This window comes from Anomaloglossus baeobatrachus, chromosome 2, assembly GCF_048569485.1.
Source record: "Anomaloglossus baeobatrachus isolate aAnoBae1 chromosome 2, aAnoBae1.hap1, whole genome shotgun sequence".
Lineage (NCBI taxonomy): Eukaryota > Metazoa > Chordata > Amphibia > Anura > Aromobatidae > Anomaloglossus > Anomaloglossus baeobatrachus.
The window spans coordinates 651,704,750-651,731,029 of NC_134354.1; the positions used below are offsets into that span (position 1 = coordinate 651,704,750).

Sequence of the window (26,280 nt, forward strand, 5' to 3'; positions counted from 1 at the left end):
CGGGCCGAATCATCTCCTGAGCCCACTCAATTCTTCCAAAAAGGTTATACGCCTATAGAGCTCGTTATTAAGGGCTTAACTAATCATGTAGGAAAAGAAACAAACATTGTAAGCAAGATTAAGGCTATGTGCGCACACAGCGTTTTTTTTTACGCTGGATTTTTGGCCGCTAATAACGCATAAAAACGCTCCCGCGGCAAAAACTTGCACCGATAAAAACGCATGCGTTTTTACTGCATTTTGGTGCGTTTTTTGGTTGCGTTTTTGATCTCTGCGTTTTTCTGCGTTTTTCCAATGCATTGCATGGGGGAAAACGCAGAAAAACACAAAAGAATTGCCATGTCCATTTATTTTTTAAGCTCAAAAACGCAGCTAAAAAAAAAAAAGTGTGCAGACAGCAAAAATGAAAACTCAGACTTTGCTGAAAAAGCAAAGTCATGCAGTTTTGAGCACAAAAACGCATCCGAAAAACGCGCAAAAACACCGCAAAAAAACGCACTGTGCGCACATAGCCTAATAATCAGTCTCAGTTTATAATTCCTTTAGGGTACGTGCCCCATGATCAGGACGCGGCGGGTACTGACTTGCGGGGCAGTGAGTCTCCTCCGTAGGAGATTACAGCTGCCCGTGCCCACGATCTTGGATCAGGCGGTTGCGGTCTCTCTCTTGTTTTCCCTGCGGAGGACGCTTGTGACTCAGCAACAAACAATTGACATGCTGCGGCTCAAAAAGCCACACCGCAGGTCAGTGTATGCACGTAAAAAAACAAGCACTGTGGGCCCGGGATTTCTAGCAATCCCATCCACTGTGCTTGTACTGTACATCACAGCGGTTTGGATGCAGCTGAAGCATGCTGCGTCCAAACTGCTGTGAAAACTGATAGTGGGCACACAACCTTAGAAATCCACTTATAACCAACATTTACCTTCACAAGAAACATGAGCCGATTATAGCAATTCTCCAGAAAATCTACGCAAAACTCCTTCAGGAACAGGCGGACATTTAAAGCGGAACGACGATGCAGGTCTGCTTCCTTGGCTTGCTGTTTCCTCTTAGGCACTCTTTTCAATTCCTTTCCAAGGTCATGGGTGTAATTCTCAAACTGTTGTTCACAAAATGTTAACTCTTAATACACATTACTAGAACAAAACCTACATAACAAATAGAAGTTAAGTATTGTATATATGCTACAAACTAAACATTCTCCTCCATCTAGGCAGGGTGCATACAGGGATATAACCCCAAAAAGTAAAAATACAGATATTAAACAGAAAAACTTCAGATGGACAGTGTGAAGGTTTTAGTTAATTATTCAAGAACATAAATATACAAAATAGCCACCATCCATTGTATATTCACATTAAGTTACGTGTGACCTCAAAAATAGTTACCATGTGTTCCTTGTCATTAGTACACACATGATTAATATTTTTGTTTGACTTTATATCCAGCTCACTTCAAATGAGAAATACTTACATTATGAAGCCCCTTGTGGAAAATTATATCTTTATCTCCAATAGACTTTAAACCCTGAATTATATATGAGCCACCAAACCGAGAATGACTAGAACAAGAAAAACACAGCTTTGAAAGTGCAAGTCATGTACATTCTACACATACATTTAAAGCGCAACCAACGTTTACATTTTTATTTCATAAATGAATAGTACATATGAAAATAAGAAACTTTGTAATATATCTTATCAGAGAAATTTGCTTCTCTCTCTGCTAGAATTGGTATGTATCAAAATTCTCAATTCTGAGGAAAAATCTGTATTCAGTGAAGACTTTCCCATTACGGAGATAGTAGTTTTTCTAGAGAAGTCAGGGGCTGGAGTCAAAGCGAAGGGGCTGGAGTCAAAGCGAAGGGGCTGGAGTCAAAGCGAAGGGGCTGGAGTCAAAGCGAAGGGGCTGGAGTCAAAGCGAAGGGGCTGGAGGCAAAGCGAAGGGGCTGGAGGCAAAGCGAAGGGGCTGGAGGCAAAGCGAAGGGGCTGGAGGCAAAGCGAAGGGGCTGGAGGCAAAGCGAAGGGGCTGGAGGCAAAGCGAAGGGGCTGGAGGCAAAGCAAGGGGCTGGAGGCAAAGCAAGGAGCTGGAGTCAAAGCAAGGGGCTGGAGTCAAAGCGAAGGGGCTGGAGTCAAAGCGAAGGGGCTGGAGTCAAAGCGAAGGGGCTGGAGTCAAAGCGAAGGGGCTGGAGGCAAAGCGAAGGGGCTGGAGTCAAAGCGAAGGGGCTGGAGTCAAAGCGAAGGGGCTGGAGTCAAAGCGAAGGGGCTGGAGTCAAAGCGAAGGGGCTGGAGTCAAAGCGAAGGGGCTGGAGTCAAAGCGAAGGGGCTGGAGTCAAAGCGAAGGGGCTGGAGTCAAAGCGAAGGGGCTGGAGGCAAAGCGAAGGGGCTGGAGGCAAAGCGAAGGGGCTGGAGGCAAAGCGAAGGGGCTGGAGGCAAAGCGAAGGGGCTGGAGGCAAAGCGAAGGGGCTGGAGGCAAAGCGAAGGGGCTGGAGGCAAAGCGAAGGGGCTGGAGGCAAAGCGAAGGGGCTGGAGGCAAAGCGAAGGGGCTGGAGGCAAAGCGAAGGGGCTGGAGGCAAAGCGAAGGGGCTGGAGGCAAAGCGAAGGGGCTGGAGGCAAAGCGAAGGGGCTGGAGGCAAAGCGAAGGGGCTGGAGGCAAAGCGAAGGGGCTGGAGGCAAAGCGAAGGGGCTGGAGGCAAAGCGAAGGGGCTGGAGGCAAAGTGAAGGGGCTGGAGGCAAAGCGAAGGGCTGGAGAAAGCAGAGGGAGGAGCTAGAGGGAGGCAGAGGAAGGAGCCAGAGCTTCGCCCCTCCTCCCTACATAGAATCTCATCAGTAACAGCTGCCATCTCCCATCTCAGAAATGGGAAAGTCTTCACTGAATACAGATTTTACCTCAGAATTGAGAATTTTGATAATGACTGATCAATTCTGGCAGAGAAAGAAGAAAATTTGTCTGATAAGATATTACAAAGTTGTTCATTTTCATGTGTATTATTGATTTATGAAATAAAAATTAAAACAACGATTATACTTTAATGTACTAGTCTTGAAGAAGCAAGTTAATAAATATGAATAAAGTGTGGAAAAGCATTTGTTTTCTTAAGAGTAAGACAAAAAACAAAAAAAAAAAAAAAAAAAAAAAAAAAAATCACACTAACTACTCATTTCATTAGACACAGTAAAAATGAGTTTATGGCTTTAGTGTAAAGTAGACCTAGGTAACTACAGACACGTCTGTTTTTGTAACTACTTAAGCTTTTCAACAAACATTACTGGACCATTTTTTCTCTGTACTTTGCCCTTCCATTTTTTCTCTGTACTTTGCCCTTCCTTAATTACTGTTTCTGGAAATGCATAAATACATTGACAACTGGGTGTGACTACGTATCTTGTCAATAGTTTCACCACATAGCCTGACACTACAAAAGAAGTGATTGTTGGAATAGGAAGGCATGGGACTGAATACTGGATTGGTAACAGTCAGGTGTTGATTTCTCATATATACATGAAGAATCACAGGAGAATAACACAATGTAAGTAAAGAAAAATACAAATGTTTCCATAATCAAAACGGTCAAAAGAATTAACAAGACTTCTTTATGATGAAATGTCTAACAAACTCACCGGGTACTACGTTGAAAAACTCTGCTCTTTTTTTCTGCCATTTCCCGTTCGCGAAGTATCTCCAAATCTTTAAGGTCTGTTGCTCTTTCAGCTGAAAATCGACCCTGACCAGTCGAAGCCAATTGCTCGGCGTTCTGTAAAGCAGTTAATTTATGGAAAGATGTAATTAAAAAAAATAGACAAAGGATTTAGGAAATGCTCCTAGATGAGCAAACAGGATCACATACAAAAACAATAAAAAATCTGACAATATTTGACAAACATAAATAAATGTCTGGATTTCATCCTTGAACAGCACTTGTGATGCCAGTTAGATATACACAGCTTTGAATATATAGAAGGAAATATACTCCAGCAAAAATACTTCACTACCGTACAAGTATTCGAAGAATCAAAGGACTTGCCAATCCAGAGTGTTCACATTAATTTTTTTATTACTTAAAAGGGAATCTGATACCAGGTTTTTGCTCACCCATCTGAGAACATCATAATGTAGAGACAGAGATCCTGATTCCAGCAATGTGTCACTTACTGAGCTGTTTGCTGTCATTTTGATAAAATCAATGTTTTCTCTGCTGCAGATCTAGCAATTATAGAGAGTGCATGAATATGCCGGACTACCTAGCTGCACGCCAAGTAGTCCTCTAATGATAATTTACTGCTGACTAATCAGTGATTTTATAAAAACTACACCAAGAAGCCCAGTAAGTGACAGATCACTGGAATAAGGATCTCTGCCCCTACATTATGCTGCTCTCAGATTAGGTGGCAAAAAGAAGGGAATTTTGTTTACTTACCGTAAATTCCTTTTCTTCTAGCTCTAATTGGGAGACCCAGACAATTGGGTGTATAGCTATGCCTCCGGAGGCCGCACAAAGTATTACACTCAAAAGTGTTAAGCCCCTCCCCTTCTGCCTATACACCCCCCGTGCTCCCACGGGCTCCTCAGTTTTGGTGCAAAAGCAAGAAGGAGGAAAAAGAATTAAAAACTGGTTTAAAGTACCGTATTTTTCGGACTATAAGACGCACCGGACTATAAGACGCACCCTGGTTTTAGAGGAGGAAAATGGGAAAATAAAACTTTAAGCAAAAAATGTGGTCATGACACACTGTTATAGGGCGAGGATCTGCTGCTGACACTGTTATGGGGGTAATGTCCCCAAATTCTCTACTAAGGTACCCCATCCTGGTAATGATCCTCCTGCCTTGTATATGATCCTGCTATAAACCCCCATCCAGCCTGTTCACATGCCCCCCCCATCCAGCCTGTTCACATGCCCCCCCCATCCAGCCTGTTCACATGCCCCCCCCATCCAGCCTGTTCACATGCCCCCCCCATCCAGCCTGTTCACATGCCCCCCCCATCCAGCCTGTTCACATGCCCCCCCCATCCAGCCTGTTCACATGCCCCCCCCATCCAGCCTGTTCACATGCCCCCCCCATCCAGCCTGTTCACATGCCCCCCCCATCCAGCCTGTTCACATGCCCCCCCCATCCAGCCTGTTCACATGCCCCCCCCCATCCAGCCTGTTCATATGCCCCCCCCATCCAGCCTGTTCACATGCCCCCCCATCCAGCCTGTTCACATGCCCCCCCATCCAGCCTGTTCACATGCCCCCCCCATCCAGCCTGTTCACATGCCCCCCCATCCAGCCTGTTCACATGCCCCCCCCATCCAGCCTGTTCACATGCCCCCCCCATCCAGCCTGTTCACATGCCCCCCCCATCCAGCCTGTTCACATGCCCCCCCATCCAGCCTGTTCACATGCCCCCCCCATCCAGCCTGTTCACATGCCCCCCCCATCCAGCCTGTTCACATGCCCCCCCCATCCAGCCTGTTCACATGCCCCCCCCCCATCCAGCCTGTTCACATGCCCCCCCCCATCCAGCCTGTTCACATGCCCCCCCCCATCCAGCCTGTTCACATGCCCCCCCCATCCAGCCTGTTCACATGCCCCCCCCATCCAGCCTGTTCACATGCCCCCCCCATCCAGCCTGTTCACATGCCCCCCCCATCCAGCCTGTTCACATGCCCCCCCATCCAGCCTGTTCACATGCCCCCCCCCATCCAGCCTGTTCACATGCCCCCCCCCATCCAGCCTGTTCACATGCCCCCCCCCATCCAGCCTGTTCACATGCCCCCCCCCATCCAGCCTGTTCACATGCCCCCCCCCATCCAGCCTGTTCACATGCCCCCCCCCATCCAGCCTGTTCACATGCCCCCCCCCATCCAGCCTGTTCACATGCCCCCCCCCCATCCAGCCTGTTCACATGCCCCCCCCCCATCCAGCCTGTTCACATGCCCCCCCCCCATCCAGCCTGTTCACATGCCCCCCCCCATCCAGCCTGTTCACATGCCCCCCCCATCCAGCCTGTTCACATGCCCCCCCCATCCAGCCTGTTCACATGCCCCCCCCATCCAGCCTGTTCACATGCCCCCCCCCATCCAGCCTGTTCACATGCCCCCCCCCATCCAGCCTGTTCACATGCCCCCCCCCCATCCAGCCTGTTCACATGCCCCCCCCCATCCAGCCTGTTCACATGCCCCCCCCCATCCAGCCTGTTCACATGCCCCCCCCATCCAGCCTGTTCACATGCCCCCCCCCCATCCAGCCTGTTCACATGCCCCCCCCATCCAGCCTGTTCACATGCCCCCCCCATCCAGCCTGTTCACATGCCCCCCCATCCAGCCTGTTCACATGCCCCCCCCATCCAGCCTGTTCACATGCCCCCCCCATCCAGCCTGTTCACATGCCCCCCCCATCCAGCCTGTTCACATGCCCCCCCCATCCAGCCTGTTTACATGCCCCCCCATCCAGCCTGTTTACATGCCCCCCCATCCTGCCTGCTCATATACTCCCATCGTGCTCATATACCATCCTGGTATATGGCCTGTATCCTATAGCACAGAGAAAAAAATAAACGTTTATACTCACCTTTTCCTCACTCCCTGCAGCACCGATCACATCTTCCTCTCTGGCACGCTGATCTGTGTGTGTGGAGCCGTTCCCCTGCAACATCGCGATGTCTTCCTGTCTGTGCCGATCAGCTGACCAGCTCAGCACAGATCAGCTGACCGGCACAGATCAGCTGACCGGCACAGACAGGAAGTCATCGCGTGCAGCAGGGGGCGGCTCCACACACGGGGACGGGTGAGTGCACTGATTCACTGCACCCCGCGCTGGTAATGACGCGCGGGGAGCAGTGAATACAGCCGCACATGATCACTCCAGGCTGTAATTGCCAGGGGTGATCATGCGGCCGGCTCTTTACTATGCGCGCGTCCCCGCTCATCCTCCCGCCCAACTGTCAGTGCCGGCTTCAGCGCTGAGAGATGGGCGGGAGGATGGGCGTGCATATGTAATGAGCGGGCCCATGTGGTCACGAGCAGGCGCTGCTGCTGCCTGCTCGTGCCCCCGATGACCCGCAGCACCCTCATTCCCAGCCGCAGCCCTATAGTCAGACCATAAGACGCACCCCCAACTTTCCCCCAACATTTGGGGGAAAAAAAGTGCGTCTTATGGTCCGAAAAATACGGTAACTTCAATCCGAAGGAATATCGGAGAACTGAAACCATTCAACATGAACAACATGTGTACACAAAAAAACAGGGGCGGGTGCTGGGTCTCCCAATTAGAGCTAGAAGAAAAGGAATTTACGGTAAGTAAACAAAATTCCCTTCTTCTTTGTCGCTCTATTGGGAGACCCAGACAATTGGGACGTCCAAAAGCAGTCCCTGGGTGGGTAAAATAATACCTCGTAAGAGAGCCGTAAAACGGCCCTTTCCTACAGGTGGGCAACCGCCGCCTGAAGGACTCGTCTACCTAGGCTGGCATCCGCCGAAGCATAGGTATGCACCTGATAGTGCTTCGTGAAAGTGTGCAGGCTCGACCAGGTAGCCGCCTGACACACCTGCTGAGCCGTAGCCTGGTGCCTCAAAGCCCAGGACGCGCCCACGGCTCTGGTAGAATGGGCCTTCAGCCCTGAGGGAACCGGAAGCCCAGCCGAACGGTAAGCTTCGATAATTGGCTCCTTGATCCACCGAGCCAGGGTTGATTTGGAAGCCTGTGACCCTTTACGCTGGCCAGCGACAAGGACAAAGAGTGCATCCGAGCGGCGCAGGGGCGCCGTACGAGAAATGTAGAGTCTGAGTGCTCTCACCAGATCTAACAAGTGCAAATCCTTTTCACATTGGTGAACTGGATGAGGACAAAAAGAGGGTAAGGAAATATCCTGATTGAGATGAAAGGGGGATACCACCTTAGGGAGAAATTCCGGAACCGGACGTAGAACCACCTTGTCCTGGTGAAACACCAGGAAAGGGGCTTGGCACGACAACGCTGCTAGCTCAGACACTCTCCGAAGGGAAGTGACTGCTACTAGAAAAACCACTTTCTGCGAAAGTCGTGAGAGGGAAATATCTCTCATTGGCTCGAATGGTGGTTTCTGAAGAACCATCAGCACCCTGTTTAGATCCCAGGGTTCTAACGGCCGCTTGTAAGGTGGAACTATGTGACAAACCCACTGCAGGAACGTGCGTACCTGTGGAAGTCTGGCTAGGCGCTTCTGGAAAAACACAGAGAGCGCTGAGACTTGTCCCTTAAGGGAGCCGAGCGACAAACCCTTTTCCAGTCCAGATTGAAGGAAGGACAGAAAAGTAGGTAATGCAAATGGCCAGGGAGAAAAACCCTGAGCAGAGCACCACGACAGAAAAATTTTACACGTCCTGTGATAGATCTTGGCGGACGTTGGTTTCCTAGCCTGTCTCATAGTGGCGATGACGTCTTGAGATAACCCTGGAGACGCTAGGATCCAGGACTCAATGGCCACACAGTCAGGTTGAGGGCCGCAGAATTCAGATGGAAAAACGGCCCTTGAGATAGCAAGTCTGTTCGGTCTGGTAGTGCCCACGGTTGGCCGACCGTGAGATGCCACAGATCCGGGTACCACGACCTCCTCGGCCAGTCTGGAGCGACGAGGATGGCGCGGCGGCAGTCGGCCCTGTTCTTGCGTAACACTCTGGGCAACAGTGCCAGCGGAGGAAACACATAAGGGAGCTGAAACTGCGACCAATCCTGAACTAAGGCGTCTGCCGCCATAGCTCTGGGATCTTGAGACCGTGCCATGAACATTGGTACATTGTTGTTGTGCCGGGACGCCATGAGGTCGACGTCCGGCACCCCCCAGTGGCAACAGATCTCCTGAAACACGTCCGGGTGAAGGGACCATTCCCCTGCGTCCATGCCCTGGCGACTGAGATAACCTGCTTCCCAGTTTTCCACGCCTGGGATGTGAACTGCGGATATGGTGGAGGCCGTGGCTTCCACCCACATCAAAATCCGCCGGACTTCCTGGAAGGCTTGCCGGCTGCGTGTGCCGCCTTGGTGGTTGATGTATGCCACCGCTGTGGAATTGTCCGACTGAATTCGGATCTGCTTGCCTTCCAGCCACTGCTGGAACACTTTCAGGGCAAGATACACTGCCCGTATTTCCAGAACGTTGATCTGAAGCGAGGACTCTTGCTGGGTCCACGTACCCTGAGCCCTGTGGTGGAGAAAAACTGCTCCCCACCCTGACAGACTCGCGTCCGTCGTGACTACTTCCCAGGATGGGGGTAGGAAGGATTTCCCCTTTGATAATGAAGTGGGAAGAAGCCACCACCGAAGGGAAGCTTTGGTCGCCTGAGAGAGGGAGACGGTCCTGTCGAGGGACGTCGACTACCTGTCCCATTTGCGTAGGATGTCCCATTGAAGGGGACGCAGGTGAAACTGCGCGAAAGGGACTGCCTCCATTGCTGCCACCATCTTCCCCAGGAAGTGCATGAAGCGCCTCAAGGGGTGTGACTGGCCTTGAAGGAGAGATTGTACCCCTTTCTGTAGTGACTGCTGCTTGATCAGCAGAAGCTTCACTATCGCTGAGAGGGTATGAAACTCCATGCCAAGATACGTCAGTGATTGGGCCGGTGTCAGATTTGACTTTGGAAAATTGATGATCCACCCGAAACCCTGGAGAGTCTCCAGGGTAGCGTCGAGGCTGCGTTGGCATGCCTCTTGAGAGGTGCCTTGATTAGCAGATCGTCCAAGTACGGGATCACCGAGTAACCCTGCGAGTGTAGGAGCGCTACTACAGTAGCCATAACCTTGGTAAAAACCCGTGGGGCTGTTGCCAGGCCGAACGGCAGTGCCACGAATTGCAGTTGTTCGTTTCCTATGGCGAAGCGCAAGAAGCGCTGGTGTTCTGGAGCAATCGGTACGTGGAGATAAGCATCTTTGATATCGATCGATGCAAGGAAATCTCCTTGGGACATTGAAGCGATGACGGAGCGGAGGGATTCCATCCTGAACCGTCTTGGCTTTTACGTGTTTGTTGAGCAGTTTCAGGTCCAGGACCGGGCGGAAAGACCCGTCCTTCTTTGGGACTACCAACAAGTTGGAGTAAAAACCGTGGCTCTGTTGCTGGAGAGGAACAGGGATCACCACTCCTTCTACCTTCAGAGTGTGCAGCGCCTGCAGAAGAGCCTCGGCTCGCTCGGGAGGCGGGGATGACCTGAAGAATCGAGTCGGGGGACGAGAGGTGAACTCTATCTTGTAACCGTGAGACAGAATGTCTCTCACCCAGCGGTCTTTTATTTGTGGCAGCCAGGTGTCGCAAAAGCGGGAGAGCCTGCCAGCGACCGAGGATGCTGCTAGAGGAGGTCGAAAGTCATGAGGAAGCCGCTTTGTTAGCGGCGCCTCCGGTGGTCTTTTTAGGACGTGACTTAGACCGCCATGCATCAGAGTTCCTTTGTTCTTTCTGAGACCTTTTGGACGAGGAGAATTGGGACCTGCCCTCGCCCCGAAAGGACCGAAACCTCGACTGCCCTCTCCTCTGTTGGGGTATGTTCTGTTTGGGCTGGGGTAAGGATGTATCCTTTCCCTTGGATTGTTTGATGATTTCATCCAAACGCTCGCCAAACAGCCTGTCGCCAGAAATTGGCAAACTGGTTAAGCGCTTTTTGGAAGCAGAATCTGCCTTCCATTCCCGTAGCCACAAGGCCCTGCGGAGTACCACCGAATTGGCGGCCGCAACCGCCGTACGGCTCGCAGAGTCCAGGACAGCATTAATAGCGTAAGACGCAAATGCCGAGGTCTGGGTGGTAATGGATGCCACTTGTGGCGCGGACGTGCATGTGGCTGCTTCAATTTGCGCTTGACCTGCTGAGATAGCTTGTAGCGCCCATACGGCTGCGAATGCTGGGGCAAAAGAAGCTCCGATAGCTTCATAGATGTATTTCAACCAGAGCTCCATCTGCCTGTCAGTGGCATCTTTGAGCGAGGCCCCATCTTCCACTGCAAGTATGGATCTAGCCGCCAGTCTGGAGATTGGAGGATCCACTTTGGGACACTGAGTCCAACCTTTAACCACGTCAGGGGGAAAAGGATAACGTGTATCCTTAATGCGCTTAGAAAAAACGCTTATCTGGACAAGCATGGTGATTCTGGACTGCCTCTCTGAAATCAGAGTGGTCTAGAAACATACTCGGTGTACGCTTGGGGAACCTGAAACGGAATTTCTCCTGCTGAGAAGCTGACTCCTCCGCCGGAGGAGTTGAGGGAGAAATATCCAGCATTTGATTGATGGACGCAATAAGATCGTTCACTATGGCGTCCCCGTCTGGAGTATTAAGATTGAGAGCGCCCTCAGGATCAGAATCCTGATCAGCTGTCTCCGCATCATCAACCAGAGATTCCCCCCGCTGAGACCCTGAACAATATGATGTCGAGGGAAATTCTAAGCGAGCCCGCTTAGTCGGTCTGGGACTGGGGTCTAAGTCAGAACCCTCAGCCTGGGATGTATGAGATACCCCGGGAGGACATTGTTGGTCCAACTGAGGGGGGCCAGGGAACAATGATTCAACAGAGTCCCTTTGCTGAGATACCGGCCTGGACTGCAAGGCTTCTAGTATCTTAGCCATAGTCTCAGAGAGTTTTGCAAACTCAGTCCCCGTCACCTGGACAGTGTCAACAGGTGGCTCCCCCTGGGCCCCTCTTAGCAGAGGCTCTGGCTGAAGAAGTGCCACAGGGGCCGAACATTGCACACAATGAGGGTCAGTGGGACCTGCCGGCAGCTGGGTCGTACAAGCGGCGCAGGCAGCATAATAAGCCTGTGTTTTGGCACCCCTGCCTTTGTGGGCGCCATGCTATTGTTTTCCCTGAGTAACACAATAGGGTATATAGCCAGAATGAACTGTGCTCATACAGTGAAAGAGTATACTATAAACAAATAATGTATCAATACACTACAGCACCATGGGGCTAGCACCAACAGGTGCTGCTTACCACCCGCTTTAAAGCGGTTGTGAGGCCACCAGAGACCGTGTCTGGGTCTCCCAGGGTTTGTCCCTCTCTGCAGCGTCGGAGGAGCTGACAGGAATGGCTGCGGCGTCCTGACGAGAGGAGGGAGCCGTGGGCGTGGCCGAGAAAGTGCGGGAACTGGTGCTCACACTGTGCACAGTGAGGGGGGTGGAGAATGGAAATCATACTCCAGCCCTCAGTGCTGCTCGTTCCGTGCAGCGTCCCGCCCTTCCCCTGCCTGTCAGGGCTGGGGGCGGGAGAAAAGGAAACTAGGCCGCAAGAAAGCCGGGGACTCGAGTATAAGCGTGGCCGCCGTAAAAGCGCGGCCGGCGCCGAAGTCCCCGGCGAACTACAAGTCCCAGCCGCGCCGCAGTTTCCCATGGCAGCGGCGGTTAGCGCGGTAGCCCCTACATATAAACACACTCAGCGACGCTGAGTGTGTAATGGCACAGTTTAACCCGGTCAGCGCCGCGGTCCCCGGTGCACTAGCACACCCAGCAAAGCTGAGGTGTTGCCGTGCGCGGTCCCCACAGGGATACAGAGTACCTTCAAGTAGCAGGGCCATGTCCCTGAACGGTACCCGGCTCCTATCCAGCAGGCTCCACAGGAGTTGTGGATGAAGCACGGTCTCAGTGCCTGGAGACCGATAGGATCCCACTTCGCCCAGAGCCCTGAGGGGGATGGGGAAGGAAAACAGCATGTGGGCTCCAGCCTCCGTACCCGCAATGGATACCTCAACCTTAACAACACCGCCGACAAGAGTGGGGTGAGAAGGGAGCATGCTGGGGGCCCTATATGGGCTCACTTTACTTCCATCCGACCTGGTCAGCAGCTGCTGCTGACCAATCTGTGGAGCTATGTGTGCAGGTCTGCCTCCTTCGCACAAAGCAATAAAACTGAGGAGCCCGTGGGAGCACGGGGGGTGTATAGGCAGAAGGGGAGGGGCTTAACACTTTTGAGTGTAATACTTTGTGCGGCCTCCGGAGGCATAGCCTATACACCCAATTGTCTGGGTCTCCCAATAGAGCGACAAAGAAAAAACTGGTGACAGATTCCTTTTAATCTTTTAATAAATTCACGACTCGGCCAATTTCTGTTGTTACAATATTGTTTTTGCCTTCCTTTTTTCCCCAGAGCCATAACTTTTTTTATTTTCCTGTTCACATAGGTGTATGAAGGCTCGTTTTTTGTGGGATGAGTTGTACTTTGAGTGGCACCATTCATTTCACTACACAGTGTACATGAAAACGGCAACATAAATTCAAAGTTCACTGAAAAGAAGGGAATTTTGTTTACTTACCGTAAATTCCTTTTCTTCTAGCTCCAATTGGGAGACCCAGACAATTGGGTGCATAGGCTATGCCTCCGGAGGCCACACAAAGTATTACACTAAAAGTGTAAAGCCCCTCCCCTTCTGCCTATACACCCCCCGTGCTCACGGGCTCCTCAGTTTTGGTGCAAAAGCAAGAAGGAGGAAAAAATTATAAATTGGTTTAAAGTAAATTCAATCCGAAGGAATATCGGAGAACTGAAACCATTCAACATGAACAACATGTGTACACAAAAAACAGGGGCGGGTGCTGGGTCTCCCAATTGGAGCTAGAAGAAAAGGAATTTACGGTAAGTAAACAAAATTCCCTTCTTCTTTGTCGCTCCATTGGGAGACCCAAACAATTGGGACGTCCAAAAGCAGTCCCTGGGTGGGTAAATAATACTGTGAGGCAAATCCCGGGATATGAAGATGAATTATGACTTCCAGTCATAATCGCTCATCACTCCCTGGCAGTGCCCCCCCCCCCTTCTTGTCCTCAATGTCCAGCATCTGTGAAGGTGTCACATCCCATGGCCATCTCCTATGATATGGAGATGAGATGATGTGGGAACAATGGACACAGGAGGACTCCCTGCCGTGACCCTGTGGTAGGAGCTGCTATCTAATTAGCAAGCTTGGAAGTATCCAGACAGAACGACTCCAGTAAAAAATGGTTCATATCTCGCAAGCCATATTTCCGATAAATATGGCAACCATAAAAATGGTGTCTCCGCATGCGGACGATGCTGGCACACCCTTTTTATGGGAGCGGGAGCTTGGGAAATACCCCAGGCGTGATATCAGCCAATGGGGAACTAGTAGACAAGTCATGAGTCCTCTCATTCTGTAGCTAAATTCATAACTGTCACAATGAGAGCATTGGCGTCCGCCTACGACGCTCCCAGGCCAAGTTATGGCCATATTCCATGTTGTGGATTTTGTCCATAACTCCAGCCAGGGGTGGAGCAGTGCTCCCTCTGAGGTCACGAAGGTAGGAGGGGACCTGGATTTGCCCAGGTTGATAACCCTACTTCGGCCATTTTCCAGTGTTCTTTCGCTGGGGGTCACGTGTAGGAAACATCTGTGGGAGTTCCTGGAAACCTGGTCTACAGCGCCCCCCTGTGGCCAGACGCACAAGGTAACTGATTGAATTGCATACCTGTTTGTAAACCATGCTTTATCTGTAACTGTACTCTGACATATGTATATTCTGTAGATTCCCTATTGTATATATTGTAGTTTCTAGTGTGCTTTAGGCTGATTAAATTATATAATTAATCTTGGGCTGTTCTGTTATCTCGATCTTGAATCCCACGTCTGTGTGTTCGGCTAATAGTTACCGTGAAGCGGTTGGTGGCAGCGAGTTGTGCCAAGGATTATTGTGGGGAGGCCAGTGAGATCCGGGGAGGTTTTATATATTCCGCCCGCGGAGGTCGGGGGAATATATACCCTACTCTCACTGGGGACCCTTCAATAATCGGCATAAGTAGTATAGCGGCCTCCTTGCTTATTGTCGGGCAATTCCATAATTGGCCTGACTATAAGAGGGGCGCTAGAGAGCGCGTCACGTGCTCTGTCTGTCGGTCGGGAGGTATAAAGGAGGGGTGACCCCCACTTGTTACCCCCCGATTGTGACGTACTGGTAGCCAGCGCGGGGGATTTCTGAGTGACCCCCCAGGTGGTTTGTGACAAATACCTAATAATAGAGCCGCAACCGGCTCCGTCCTACAGGTGGGCAACCGCCGCCTGAAGGACTCGCCTACCTAGGCTGGCATCTGCCGAAGCATAGGTATGCACCTGATAGTGTTTCGTGAAAGTGTGCAGGCTCGACCAGGTAGCCGCCTGACACACCTGCTGAGCCGTAGCCTGGTGCCGCAAAGCCCAGGACGCTCCCACGGCCCTGGTAGAATGGGCCTTCAGCCCTGAGGGAACCGGAAGCCCCGAGGAACGATAAGCCTCGAGAATTGGTTCCTTGATCCATCGAGCCAGGGCTGATTTGGAAGCTTGTGACCCTTTACGCTGGCCAGCGACAAGGACAAAGAGTGCATCCGAGCGGCGCAGGGGCGCCGTACGAGAAATGTAGAATCTGAGTGCTCTCACCAGATCTAACAAGTGCAAATCCTTTTCACATTGGTGAACTGGATGAGGACAAAAAGAGGGTAAGGAGATATCCTGATTGAGATGAAAGGGGGATACCACCTTAGGGAGAAAGTCCGGAACCGGACGCAGAACCACCTTGTCCTGGTGAAACACCAGGAAGGGGGCTTTGCATGACAGCGCTGCTAGCTCAGACACTCTCCGAAGTGAAGTGACTGCTACTAGAAAAACCACCTTCTGCGAAAGGCGTGAGAGAGAGATATCCCTCATTGGCTCGAACGGTGGTTTCTGAAGAACCATCAGCACCCTGTTCAGATCCCAGGGTTCTAACGGACGCTTGTAAGGAGGGACGATGTGACAAACCCCCTGCAGGAACGTGCGTACCTGTGGAAGTCTGGCTAGGCGCTTCTGAAAAAACACAGAGAGCGCTGAGACTTGTCCCTTAAGGGAGCCAAGCGACAAACCCTTTTCCAATCCGGATTGAAGGAAGGAAAGAAAAGTGGGCAAGGCAAATGGCCAGGGAGTAAAACCCTGATCAGAGCACCAGGATAAGAATATCCTCCACGTCCTGTGGTAGATCTTGGCGGACGTTGGTTTCCTAGCCTGTCTCATAGTGGCAATGACCTCTTGAGATAATCCTGAAGACGCTAGGATCCAGGACTCAATGGCCACACAGTCAGGTTGAGGGCCGCAGAATTCAGATGGAAAAACGGCCCTTGAGACAGCAAGTCTGGTCGGTCTGGTAGTGCCCACGGTTGGCCGACCGTGAGATGCCACAGATCCGGGTACCACGACCTCCTCGGCCAGTCTGGAGCAACAAGGATGGCGCGGCGGCAGTCGGCCCTGATCTTGCGTAACACTCTGGGCAACAGAGCCAGAGGAGGGAACACATAAGGGAGTTGAAACTGCGACCAATCCTGAACTAAGGCGTCTGCCGCCAGAGCTCTGTGATCTTGAGACCGTGCCATGAATGTCGGGACCTTGTTGTTGTGCCGGGACGCCATTAGGTCGACGTCCGGCATTCCCCAGCGGCAACAGATCTCCTGAAACACGTCCGGGTGAAGGGACCATTCCCCTGCGTCCATGCCCTGGCGACTGAGAAAGTCTGCTTCCCAGTTTTCTACGCCCGGGATGTGAACTGCGGATATGGTGGAGGCTGTGGCTTCCACCCACCGCAGAATCCGCCGAACTTCCTGGAAGGCTTGCCGACTGCGTGTCCCGCCTTGGTGGTTGATGTATGCCACCGCTGTGGAGTTGGCTTCGGATCTGCTTGCCTTCCAGCCACGGCTGGAACGCCTTTAGGGCAAGATACACTGCCCTTATCTCTAGAACATTGATCTGAAGGGAAGACTCTGTCTGAGTCCAAGTCCCCTGAGCCCTGTGGTGGAGAAAGACCGCTCCCCACCCTGACAGGCTCGCGTCCGTCGTGACCACCGCCCAGGATGGGGGCAGGAAGGATTTCCCCTTCGACAGAGAAGTGGGGAGGAGCCACCACTGAAGGGAAGCTTTGGCTGCCCGAGAAAGGGAGACGTTCCTGTCGAGGGACGTCGACTTCCTGTCCCATTTGCGGAGAATGTCCCATTGAAGAGGGCGCAGATGAAACTGCGCAAAAGGAACTGCCTCCATTGCTGCCACCATCTTCCCTAGGAAGTGCATGAGGCGCCTCAGGGGGTGTGACTGACCATGAAGGAGAGATTGCACCCCTGTCTGTAGTGAACGCTGTTTGTTCAGCGGAAGCTTCACTATCGCTGAGAGAGTATGAAACTCCATGCCAAGATATGTCAGTGATTGGGCCGGTGTCAGATTTGACTTTGGAAAATTGATGATCCACCCGAAACTCTGGAGAGTTTCCAGAGCAATGTTCAGGCTGCGTTGGCATGCCCCTTGAGAGGGTGCCTTGACAAGGAGATCGTCTAAGTAAGGGATCACCGAGTGTCCCTGAGAGTGTAGGATTGCCACCACTGTTGCCATGACCTTGGTGAAGACCCGTGGGGCTGTCGCCAGGCCAAAAGGCAGTGCCACGAACTGAAGGTGTTCGTCCCCTATGGCGAAGCGCAGGAAGCGCTGATGCTCTGGTGCAATCGGTACGTGGAGATAAGCATCTTTGATGTCTATTGATGCCAGGAAATCTCCTTGGGACATTGAGGCGATGACGGAGCGGAGCGATTCCATCCGGAACCGCCTGGTTTTCACATGCTTGTTGAGCAGTTTTAGGTCCAGAACGGGACGGAAGGATCCGTCCTTTTTTGGCACCACGAACAAGTTGGAGTAAAAACCGTTACCCCGTTGCTGAAGAGGAACAGGGATCACCACTCCTTCCGCCTTCAGGGTGCCCACCGCCTGCATAAGAGCCTCGGCTCTGTCGGGGGGCGGAGATGTTCTGAAGAAACGAATCGGAGGACGAGAGCTGAACTCTATCCTGTAACCGTGAGATAGAATGTCTCTCACCCATCGGTCTTTTATTTGTGGCAGCCAGGTGTCGCAAAAGCGGGAGAGCCTGCCACCGACCGAGGATGCGGTTTGAGGAGGCCGAAAGTCATGAGGAGGCCGCTTTGGGAGCGGTTCCTCCGGCGGGCTTTTTAGGACGTGACTTAGACCGCCATGCATCGGAGTTCCTCTGACCTTTCTGAGGCCTTTTGGACGAGGAAAATTGAGACCTGCCCGCGGTCCGAAAGGACCGAAACCTCGATTGTACCTTCCGTGGTTGAGGTCTGTTTGGTTTGGACTGGGGTAAGGATGAATCCTTTCCCTTGGATTGTTTAATGATTTCATCCAATCGCTCACCAAACAAGCGGTCGCCAGACAATGGCAAACCGGTTAAGAACTTTTTGGAAGCAGAGTCTGCCTTCCATTCACGTAGCCACATGGCCCTGAGGAGTACCACCGAATTGGCGGATGCCACCGCCGTACGGCTCACCGAGTCCAGGATAGCATTAATGGCGTAGGACGCAAACGCCGACGCCTGATTGGTTAAGGACACCACTTGCGGGGCAGATGTACGTGTTACAGCATTAATCTGCGCCTGACAAGCTGAGATAGCTTGGAGCGCCCATACGGCTGCGAATGCTGGAGCAAAAGACGCGCCTATAGCTTCATAGATGGATTTCAACCATAGTTCCATCTGTCTGTCAGTGGCATCTTTGAGTGAAGCCCCATCTTCCACTGCAACTATGGATCTAGCCGCCAGTCTGGAGATTGGAGGATCCACCTTAGGACACTGAGTCCAGCCCTTAACAACCTCGGGGGGGAAGGGATAACGTGTGTCCTTAAGGCGCTTGGAAAAACGCTTGTCTGGACAGTCTCGGTTTTTCTGGATTGCCTCTCTGAAGTCAGAGTGATCCAGAAACATATTTAATGTACGCTTTGGAAACCTGAAACGGAATTTCTCCTGAGAAGCAGACTCCTCAATTGGGGGAGCTGGGAGAGAAATATCCAACACCTGATTGATGGTCGCTATAAGGTCATTCACTACTGCGTCACCTTCAGGTGTATCTAGGTTGAGAGCGGCTTCAGGATCAGAATCCTGATCTGATACCTCCGCTTCATCATCCAGAGAGTCCCCCTGCTGGGACCCTGAACAGTGTGATGAAGTGGAGGGAATTTCCCAGCGACCCCGCTTGGGCAACCTGGGACTGCGGTCCGTGTCAGAGACCTCACCCTGTGACCTATGGGTTACCCCAGGGGCACTTTGCTGTTCCAAATGAGGGGGACCAGGGGTCAAGGATTGGACAGTGCCCGGGGCCTGAATCACCGGTCTGGACTGCAATGCTTCCAGTATTTTAGCAGACCATTTATCCATACTCTCAGACAGTTTGTCAGCAAAGGCTGCAAACTCCGTCCCTGTCACCTGGACAGTGGTAGCAGGTGGTTCCACCTGGGCCACCTGTAGCAGAGGCTCCGGCTGAGTAAGTGCCACAGGGGCCGAGCATTGCACACAATGAGGGTCAGTGGAACCTGCCGGTAGTACAGCTGTACAAGAGGTACAGGTTGCAAAGTACGCCTGTGCTTTGGCACCCTTGCTTTTTGCGGATGACATGTTGTCTCCTCTGAGAACAACCAGGAGGGTATATAGCCAAAAATAAACAGAGCGACCGTACAGTGCAAATGTATAGCCTATAAGCCTATATATATATATACACTTCGGTACTCAGTGGGGCCAGCACCAGAGGTGCTGCTTACCGACCGCTGAGAGCGGTTGTGTGATCACCAGATTCCCTGCCTGGGTCTCCCTGTGTTGTCTCTCCTCTCCAGCATCTGAATCGCTGACAGGAATGGCTGCCGGCGTTCTGTGGGGAGGAGGGGACCGTGGGCGTGCCCAAGAAAAGTGCGGGAATCTACTGCCCCAGTGTACTGAGTGAGGAGGGAGGAGGATACAACTGTATGCTCCAGCCCTCGGCGCTGACGATCTGTGCAGCGTCCCGCCCTTCCCCTGACTGGCAGGCCTGTGGGCGGGAATAAACGACACTAGGCCGCAGAAGCCGGGGACTAAAGTTATAAGCGCGGCCGGCAATAAGCGCGGCCGCGCGGTAGTCCCCCGGCGCACTAACACCTCCAGCAGTGCTGGAAAGTGTCTGGCACAAGCGCTCCATGTCCGGCGCACTAACACACCCAGCCGTGCTGGAAAGTGTCTGGCCCAAGCGCTCCATGCCCGGCGTACTAACACACCCAGCAGTGCTGGAAAGTGTCTGGCACAAGCGCTCCATGTCCGGCGCACTAACACACCCAGCCGAGCTGGAAAGTGTATGGCACAAGCGCTCCATGCGCGATAGTCCCCGGCGCACTAACACACCCAGCAGTGCTGCAATGTGTGTGGCACCAGCGCTCCATGCGCTGTCCCCACGGGGACACAGAGTACCTCACAGTAGCAGGGCCTTGTCCCTGACGATACCCGGCTCCTATCCAGCAGATTCCCAGGGGCTGCGGAGGGAGCACGGTCCCAGTGCCTGGAGACCGATCCGGATCCCACTTCACCCAGAGCCCATTAAGGGATGGGGAAGGAAAACAGCATGTGGCTCCTGCCTGTGTACCCGCAATGGGTACCTCAACCTTAACAACACCGCCGACAAAGTGGGGTGAGAAGGGAGCATACTGGGGGCCCTGTTATGGGCCCTCTTTTCTTCCATCCGACCTAGTCAGCAGCTGCTGCTGACTAAGCTGTGGAGCTATGCGTGGATGTCTGCCTCCTTCGCACAAAGCATAAAAACTGAGGAGCCCGTGAGCACGAAGGGTGTATAGGCAGAAGGGGAGGAGCTTTACACTTTTAGTGTAATACTTTGTGTGGCCTCCGGAGGCATAGCTATACACCCAATTGTCTGGGTCTCCCAATGGAGCGACAAAGAAAGATGCAATTCTGACTGATTGTTTTTGTGAATTGTTTTTACAGCGTGCACTAAATAACAGCCTGATTCTTCTCATTCGCATGATTATGGCAGAATTAACCATGTCACCATTTTCCGCGATCTGTAACGAAGGGAATTTTGTTTACTTACCGTAAATTCCTTTTCTTCTAGCTCCAATTGGGAGACCCAGACAATTGGGTGTATAGCTTCTGCCTCCGGAGGCCACACAAAGTATTACACTTAAAAGTGTAAAGCCCCTCCCCTTCTGCCTATACACCCCCCGTGCATCACGGGCTCCTCAGTTTTGGTGCAAAAGCAAGAAGGAGGAAAACTTATAAATTGGTCTAAAGTAAATTCAATCCGAAGGAATTTCGGAGAACTGAAAACCCTTCAACATGAACAACATGTGTACACAAAAGAACAACAGCCCGAAGGGAACAGGGGCGGGTGCTGGGTCTCCCAATTGGAGCTAGAAGAAAAGGAATTTACGGTAAGTAAACAAAATTCCCTTCTTCTTTGTCGCTCCATTGGGAGACCCAGACAATTGGGACGTCCAAAAGCAGTCCCTGGGTGGGTAAAATAAAACCTCGTAATAGAGCCGTAAAACGGCCCCTTCCTACAGGTGGGCAACCGCCGCCTGAAGGACTCGCCTACCTAGGCTGGCATCTGCCGAAGCATAGGTATGCACCTGATAGTGTTTCGTGAAAGTGTGCAGGCTCGACCAGGTAGCTGCCTGACACACCTGCTGAGCCGTAGCCTGGTGCCGCAAAGCCCAGGACGCACCCACGGCTCTGGTAGAATGGGCCTTCAGCCCTGAGGGAACCGGAAGCCCAGAAGATCGGTAAGCTTCGAGAATTGGTTCCTTGATCCACCGAGCCAGGGTTGATTTGGAAGCCTGTGACCCTTTACGCTGGCCAGCGACAAGGACAAAGAGTGCATCCGAGCGGCGCAGGGGCGCCGTACGAGAAATGTAGAGTCTGAGTGCTCTCACCAGATCTAACAAGTGCAAATCCCTTTCACATTGGTGAACTGGATGAGGACAAAAAGAGGGTAAGGAGATATCCTGATTGAGATGAAAGGAGGATACCACCTTAGGGAGAAATTCCGGAACCGGACGCAGAACCACCTTGTCCTGGTGAAACACCAGGAAAGGGGCTTTGCATGACAGCGCTGCTAGCTCAGACACTCTCCGAAGTGATGTGACTGCTACTAGGAAGACCACTTTCTGCGAAAGGCGTGAGAGAGAAATATCCTTCATTGGCTCGAAAGGTGGTTTCTGAAGAGCCATCAGAACCCTGTTCAGATCCCAGGGTTCTAACGGCCGCTTGTAAGGAGGGACTATGTGACAAACCCCCTGCAGGAACGTGCGTACCTGTGGAAGTCTGGCTAGGCGCTTCTGAAAAAACACAGAGAGCGCTGAGACTTGTCCCTTAAGGGAGCAGAGCGACAAACCTTTTTCCAATCCGGATTGAAGGAAGGCAAGAAAAGTGGGCAAGGCAAATGGCCAGGGAGAAAAACCCTGATCAGAGCACCAAGATAAGAATATCCTCCACGTCCTGTGGTAGATCTTGGCAGACGTTGGTTTCCTAGCCTGTCTCATAGTGGCAATGACCCCTTGAGATAACCCTGAAGACGCTAGGATCCAGGACTCAATGGCCACACAGTCAGGTTGAGGGCCGCAGAATTCAGATGGAAAAACGGCCCTTGAGACAGCAAGTCTGGTCGGTCTGGTAGTGCCCACGGTTGGCCCACCGTGAGATGCCACAGATCCGGGTACCACAACCTCCTCGGCCAGTCTGGAGCGACGAGGATGGCGCGGCGGCAGTCGGACCTGATCTTGCGTAACACTCTGGGCAACAGTGCCAGAGGAGGAAACACATACGGGAGTTGAAACTGCGACCAATCCTGAACTAAGGCGTCTGCCGCCAGAGCTCTGTGATCTTGAGACCGTGCCATGAATGTCGGGACCTTGTTGTTGTGCCGGGACGCCATTAGGTCGACGTCCGGCATTCCCCAGCGGCAACAGATCTCCTGAAACACGTCCGGGTGAAGGGACCATTCCCCTGCGTCCATGCCCTGGCGACTGAGAAAGTCTGCTTCCCAGTTTTCTACGCCCGGGATGTGAACTGCGGATATGGTGGAGGCTGTGGCTTCCACCCATAGCAGAATCCGCCGGACTTCCTGGAAGGCTTGCCGACTGCGTGTTCCGCCTTGGTGGTTGATGTATGCCACCGCTGTGGAGTTGTCCGACTGAATTCGGATGTGCTTGCCTTCCAGCCACGGCTGGAACGCCTTTAGGGCAAGATACACTGCCCTTATCTCCAGAACATTGATCTGAAGGGAGGACTCTGGCAAGTACCCTGAGCCCTGTGGTGGAGAAAGACCGCTCCCCACCCTGAAAGACTCGCGTCCGTCGTGACCACCGCCCAGGATGGGGGTAGGAAGGATTTCCCCTTCGACAATGAAGTGGGAAGAAGCCACCACCGAAGGGAAGTTTTGGCTGCCTGAGAAAGGGAGACGTTCCTGTCGAGGGACGTCGACTTCCTGTCCCATTTGCGGAGAATATCCCATTGAAGTGGACGCAGATGAAACTGCGCAAAAGGAACTGCCTCCATTGCTGCTACCATCTTCCCTAGGAAGTGCATGAGGCGCCTCAAGGGGTGTGACTGACCTTGAAGGAGAGATTGCACCCCTGTCTGTAGTGAACGCTGTTTGTCCAGCGGAAGCTTCACTATCGCTGAGAGAGTATGAAACTCCATGCCAAGATATGTCAGTGATTGGGCCGGTGTCAGATTTGACTTTGGAAAATTGATGATCCACCCGAAACTCTGGAGCGTCTCCAGAGCAATGTTCAGGCTGTGTTGGCATGCCACTTGAGAGGGTGCCTTGACAAGCAGATCGTCTAAGTAAGGGATCACCGAGTGTCCCTGAGAGTGCAGAACTGCTACTACTGTTGCCATGACCTTGGTGAAGACCCGTGGGGCTGTCGCCAGGCCGAAAGGCAGTGCCACGAACTGAAGGTGTTCGTCCCCTATGGCGAAACGCAGGAAGCGCTGATGCTCTGGTGCAATCGGTACGTGGAGATAAGCATCTTTGATGTCGATTGATGCTAGGAAATCTCCCTGGGACATTGAGGCGATGACGGAGCGGAGCGATTCCATCCGGAACCGCCTGGTTTTTACGTGTTTGTTGAGCAGTTTTAGGTCCAGAACAGGACGGAAGGATCCGTCCTTTTTTGGCACCACGAACAAGTTGGAGTAAAAACCGTGACCCTGTTGCTGAAAAGGAACAGGGATCACCACTCCTTCCGCCTTCAGAGTGCACACCGCCTGAAGAAGAGCATCGGCTCGCTCGGGGGGCGGAGATGTTCTGAAGAATCGAGTCGGAGGACGAGAGCTGAACTCTATCCTGTAACCGTGAGACAGAATGTCTCTCACCCAACGGTCTTTTACCTGTGGCAGCCAGGCGTCGCAAAAGCGGGAGAGCCTGCCACCGACCGAGGATGCGGTGTGAGAAGGCCGAAAGTCATGAGGAGGCCGCTTTGGGAGCGGTTCCTCCGGCGGTCTTTTTAGGACGTGACTTAGACCGCCATGAATCGGAGTTCCTCTGATCCTTCTGAGGCCTTTTGGACGAGGAGAATTGAGACCTGCCCGCGGACCGAAAGGACCGAAACCTCGATTGTACCTTTCGTTGTTGAGATCTGTTTGGTTTGGACTGGGGTAAGGAGGAGTCCTTTCCCTTGGATTGTTTAATGATTTCATCCAATCGCTCACCAAACAGGCGGTCGCCAGAAAATGGCAAACCGGTTAAGAACTTTTTGGAAGCAGAGTCTGCCTTCCATTCACGTAGCCACATGGCCCTGCGTACTGCCACCGAATTGGCGGATGCTACCGCCGTACGGCTCGCAGAGTCCAGGACAGCATTAATGGCGTAGGACGCAAACGCCGACGCCTGAGAGGTTAAGGACACCACTTGCGGAGCAGACGTACGTGTGACTGCATTAATCTGCGCGTGACAAGCTGAGATAGCTTGGAGTGCCCATACGGCTGCGAATGCTGGAGCAAAAGACGCGCCGATAGCTTCATAGATGGATTTCAACCAGAGCTCCATCTGTCTGTCAGTGGCATCTTTGAGTGAAGCCCCATCTTCCACTGCAACTATGGATCTAGCCGCCAGTCTGGAGACTGGAGGATCCACCTTGGGACACTGAGCCCAGCCCTTGACAACGTCAGGGGGGAAGGGATAACGTGTGTCCTTAAGGCGCTTGGAAAAACGCTTATCTGGACAAGCTCGGTGTTTCTGGACTGCCTCTCTGAAGTCAGAGTGATCCAGAAACGTACTCATAGTACGCTTGGGAAACCTGAAACGGAATTTCTCCTGCTGAGAAGCTGACTCCTCAATTGGAGGAGCTGGGGGAGAAAGATCCAACACCTGATTGATGGTCGCTATAAGGTCATTCACTATGGCGTCGCCTTCAGGTGTATCTAGGTTGAGAGCGGCCTCAGGATCAGAATCCTGATCTGCTACCTCCGCTTCATCATCCAGAGAGTCCTCCTGCTGAGACCCTGAGCAGTGTGATGAAGTCGAGGGAATTTCCCAGCGAGCCCGCTTAGGCGGCCTGGGACTGCGGTCCGTGTCAGAGACCTCACCCTGGGACCTATGAGTCACCCCAGGAGCACTTTGCTGCTCCAACTGAGGGGGGCCTGGGGTCAATGATTCAACAGTGCCCGGGGCCTAAGTTACCGGTCTGGACTGCAAGGCTTCTAGTATCTTAGCAGACCATTTATCCATACTCTCAGAAAGTTTGTCAGCAAATACTGCAAACTCCGTCCCTGTCACCTGGACAGTGGTAGCAGGTGGTTCCACCTGGGCCACCAGTAGCAGAGGCTCCGGCTGAGTAAGTGCCACAGGGGCCGAGCATTGCACACAATGAGGGTCGGTGGAACCTGCCGGTAGTATAGCCGCACATGAGGTACAGGTTGCAAAGTAAGCCTGTGCTTTGGCACCCTTGCTTTTTGCGGACGACATGCTGTTGTCTCCTCTGAGTACAATCCAGGAGGGTATATAGCCAAAAATCAACAGTGCGACCGTACAGTGTAAATGTATAGCATATAAGCATATATATATATATATATATATATATATATATATATATATATATATATATATATATATATATATATATATATATATATATATATATATATATGTACACTTCGGCACTCAGTGGGGCCAGCACCTCAGGTGCTGCTTACCGACCGCTCAAAGCGGTTGTGTGATCACCAGATTCCCTGCCTGGGCCTCCCAGAGCCGTGTTGTCTCTCCTCTCCAGCGTCAGAAGTGCTGACAGGAATGGCTGCCGGCGTTCTGTGGGGAGGAGGGGGCCGTGGGCGTGCCCTTCGCACAAAGCATAAAAACTGAGGAGCCCGTGATGCACGGGGGGTGTATAGGCAGAAGGGGAGGGGCTTTACACTTTTAAGTGTAATACTTTGTGTGGCCTCCGGAGGCAGAAGCTATACACCCAATTGTCTGGGTCTCCCAATGGAGCGACAAAGAAATTTTAATTTTTCAGTCTG

The 26,280-nt window shown here is 52.3% G+C and overlaps 1 protein-coding gene across 3 annotated transcripts in view; it reads right to left on the reverse strand.

The window, feature by feature from the left end:
* TIMELESS (timeless circadian regulator) overlaps positions 1-26,280 on the reverse strand; it is a 215,369-nt gene that overhangs the window by 138,837 nt on the left and 50,252 nt on the right. For all 3 annotated transcript variants that reach the window (XM_075337008.1, XM_075337010.1, XM_075337009.1), the window contains 3 exons: positions 3,624-3,757; positions 1,477-1,564; positions 926-1,102 (listed from right to left, as the gene is read on the reverse strand). In XM_075337008.1, the coding sequence (XP_075193123.1) occupies positions 926-1,102; positions 1,477-1,564; positions 3,624-3,757 (399 nt within the window). The remainder of the gene's footprint in view (positions 1-925; positions 1,103-1,476; positions 1,565-3,623; positions 3,758-26,280) is intronic.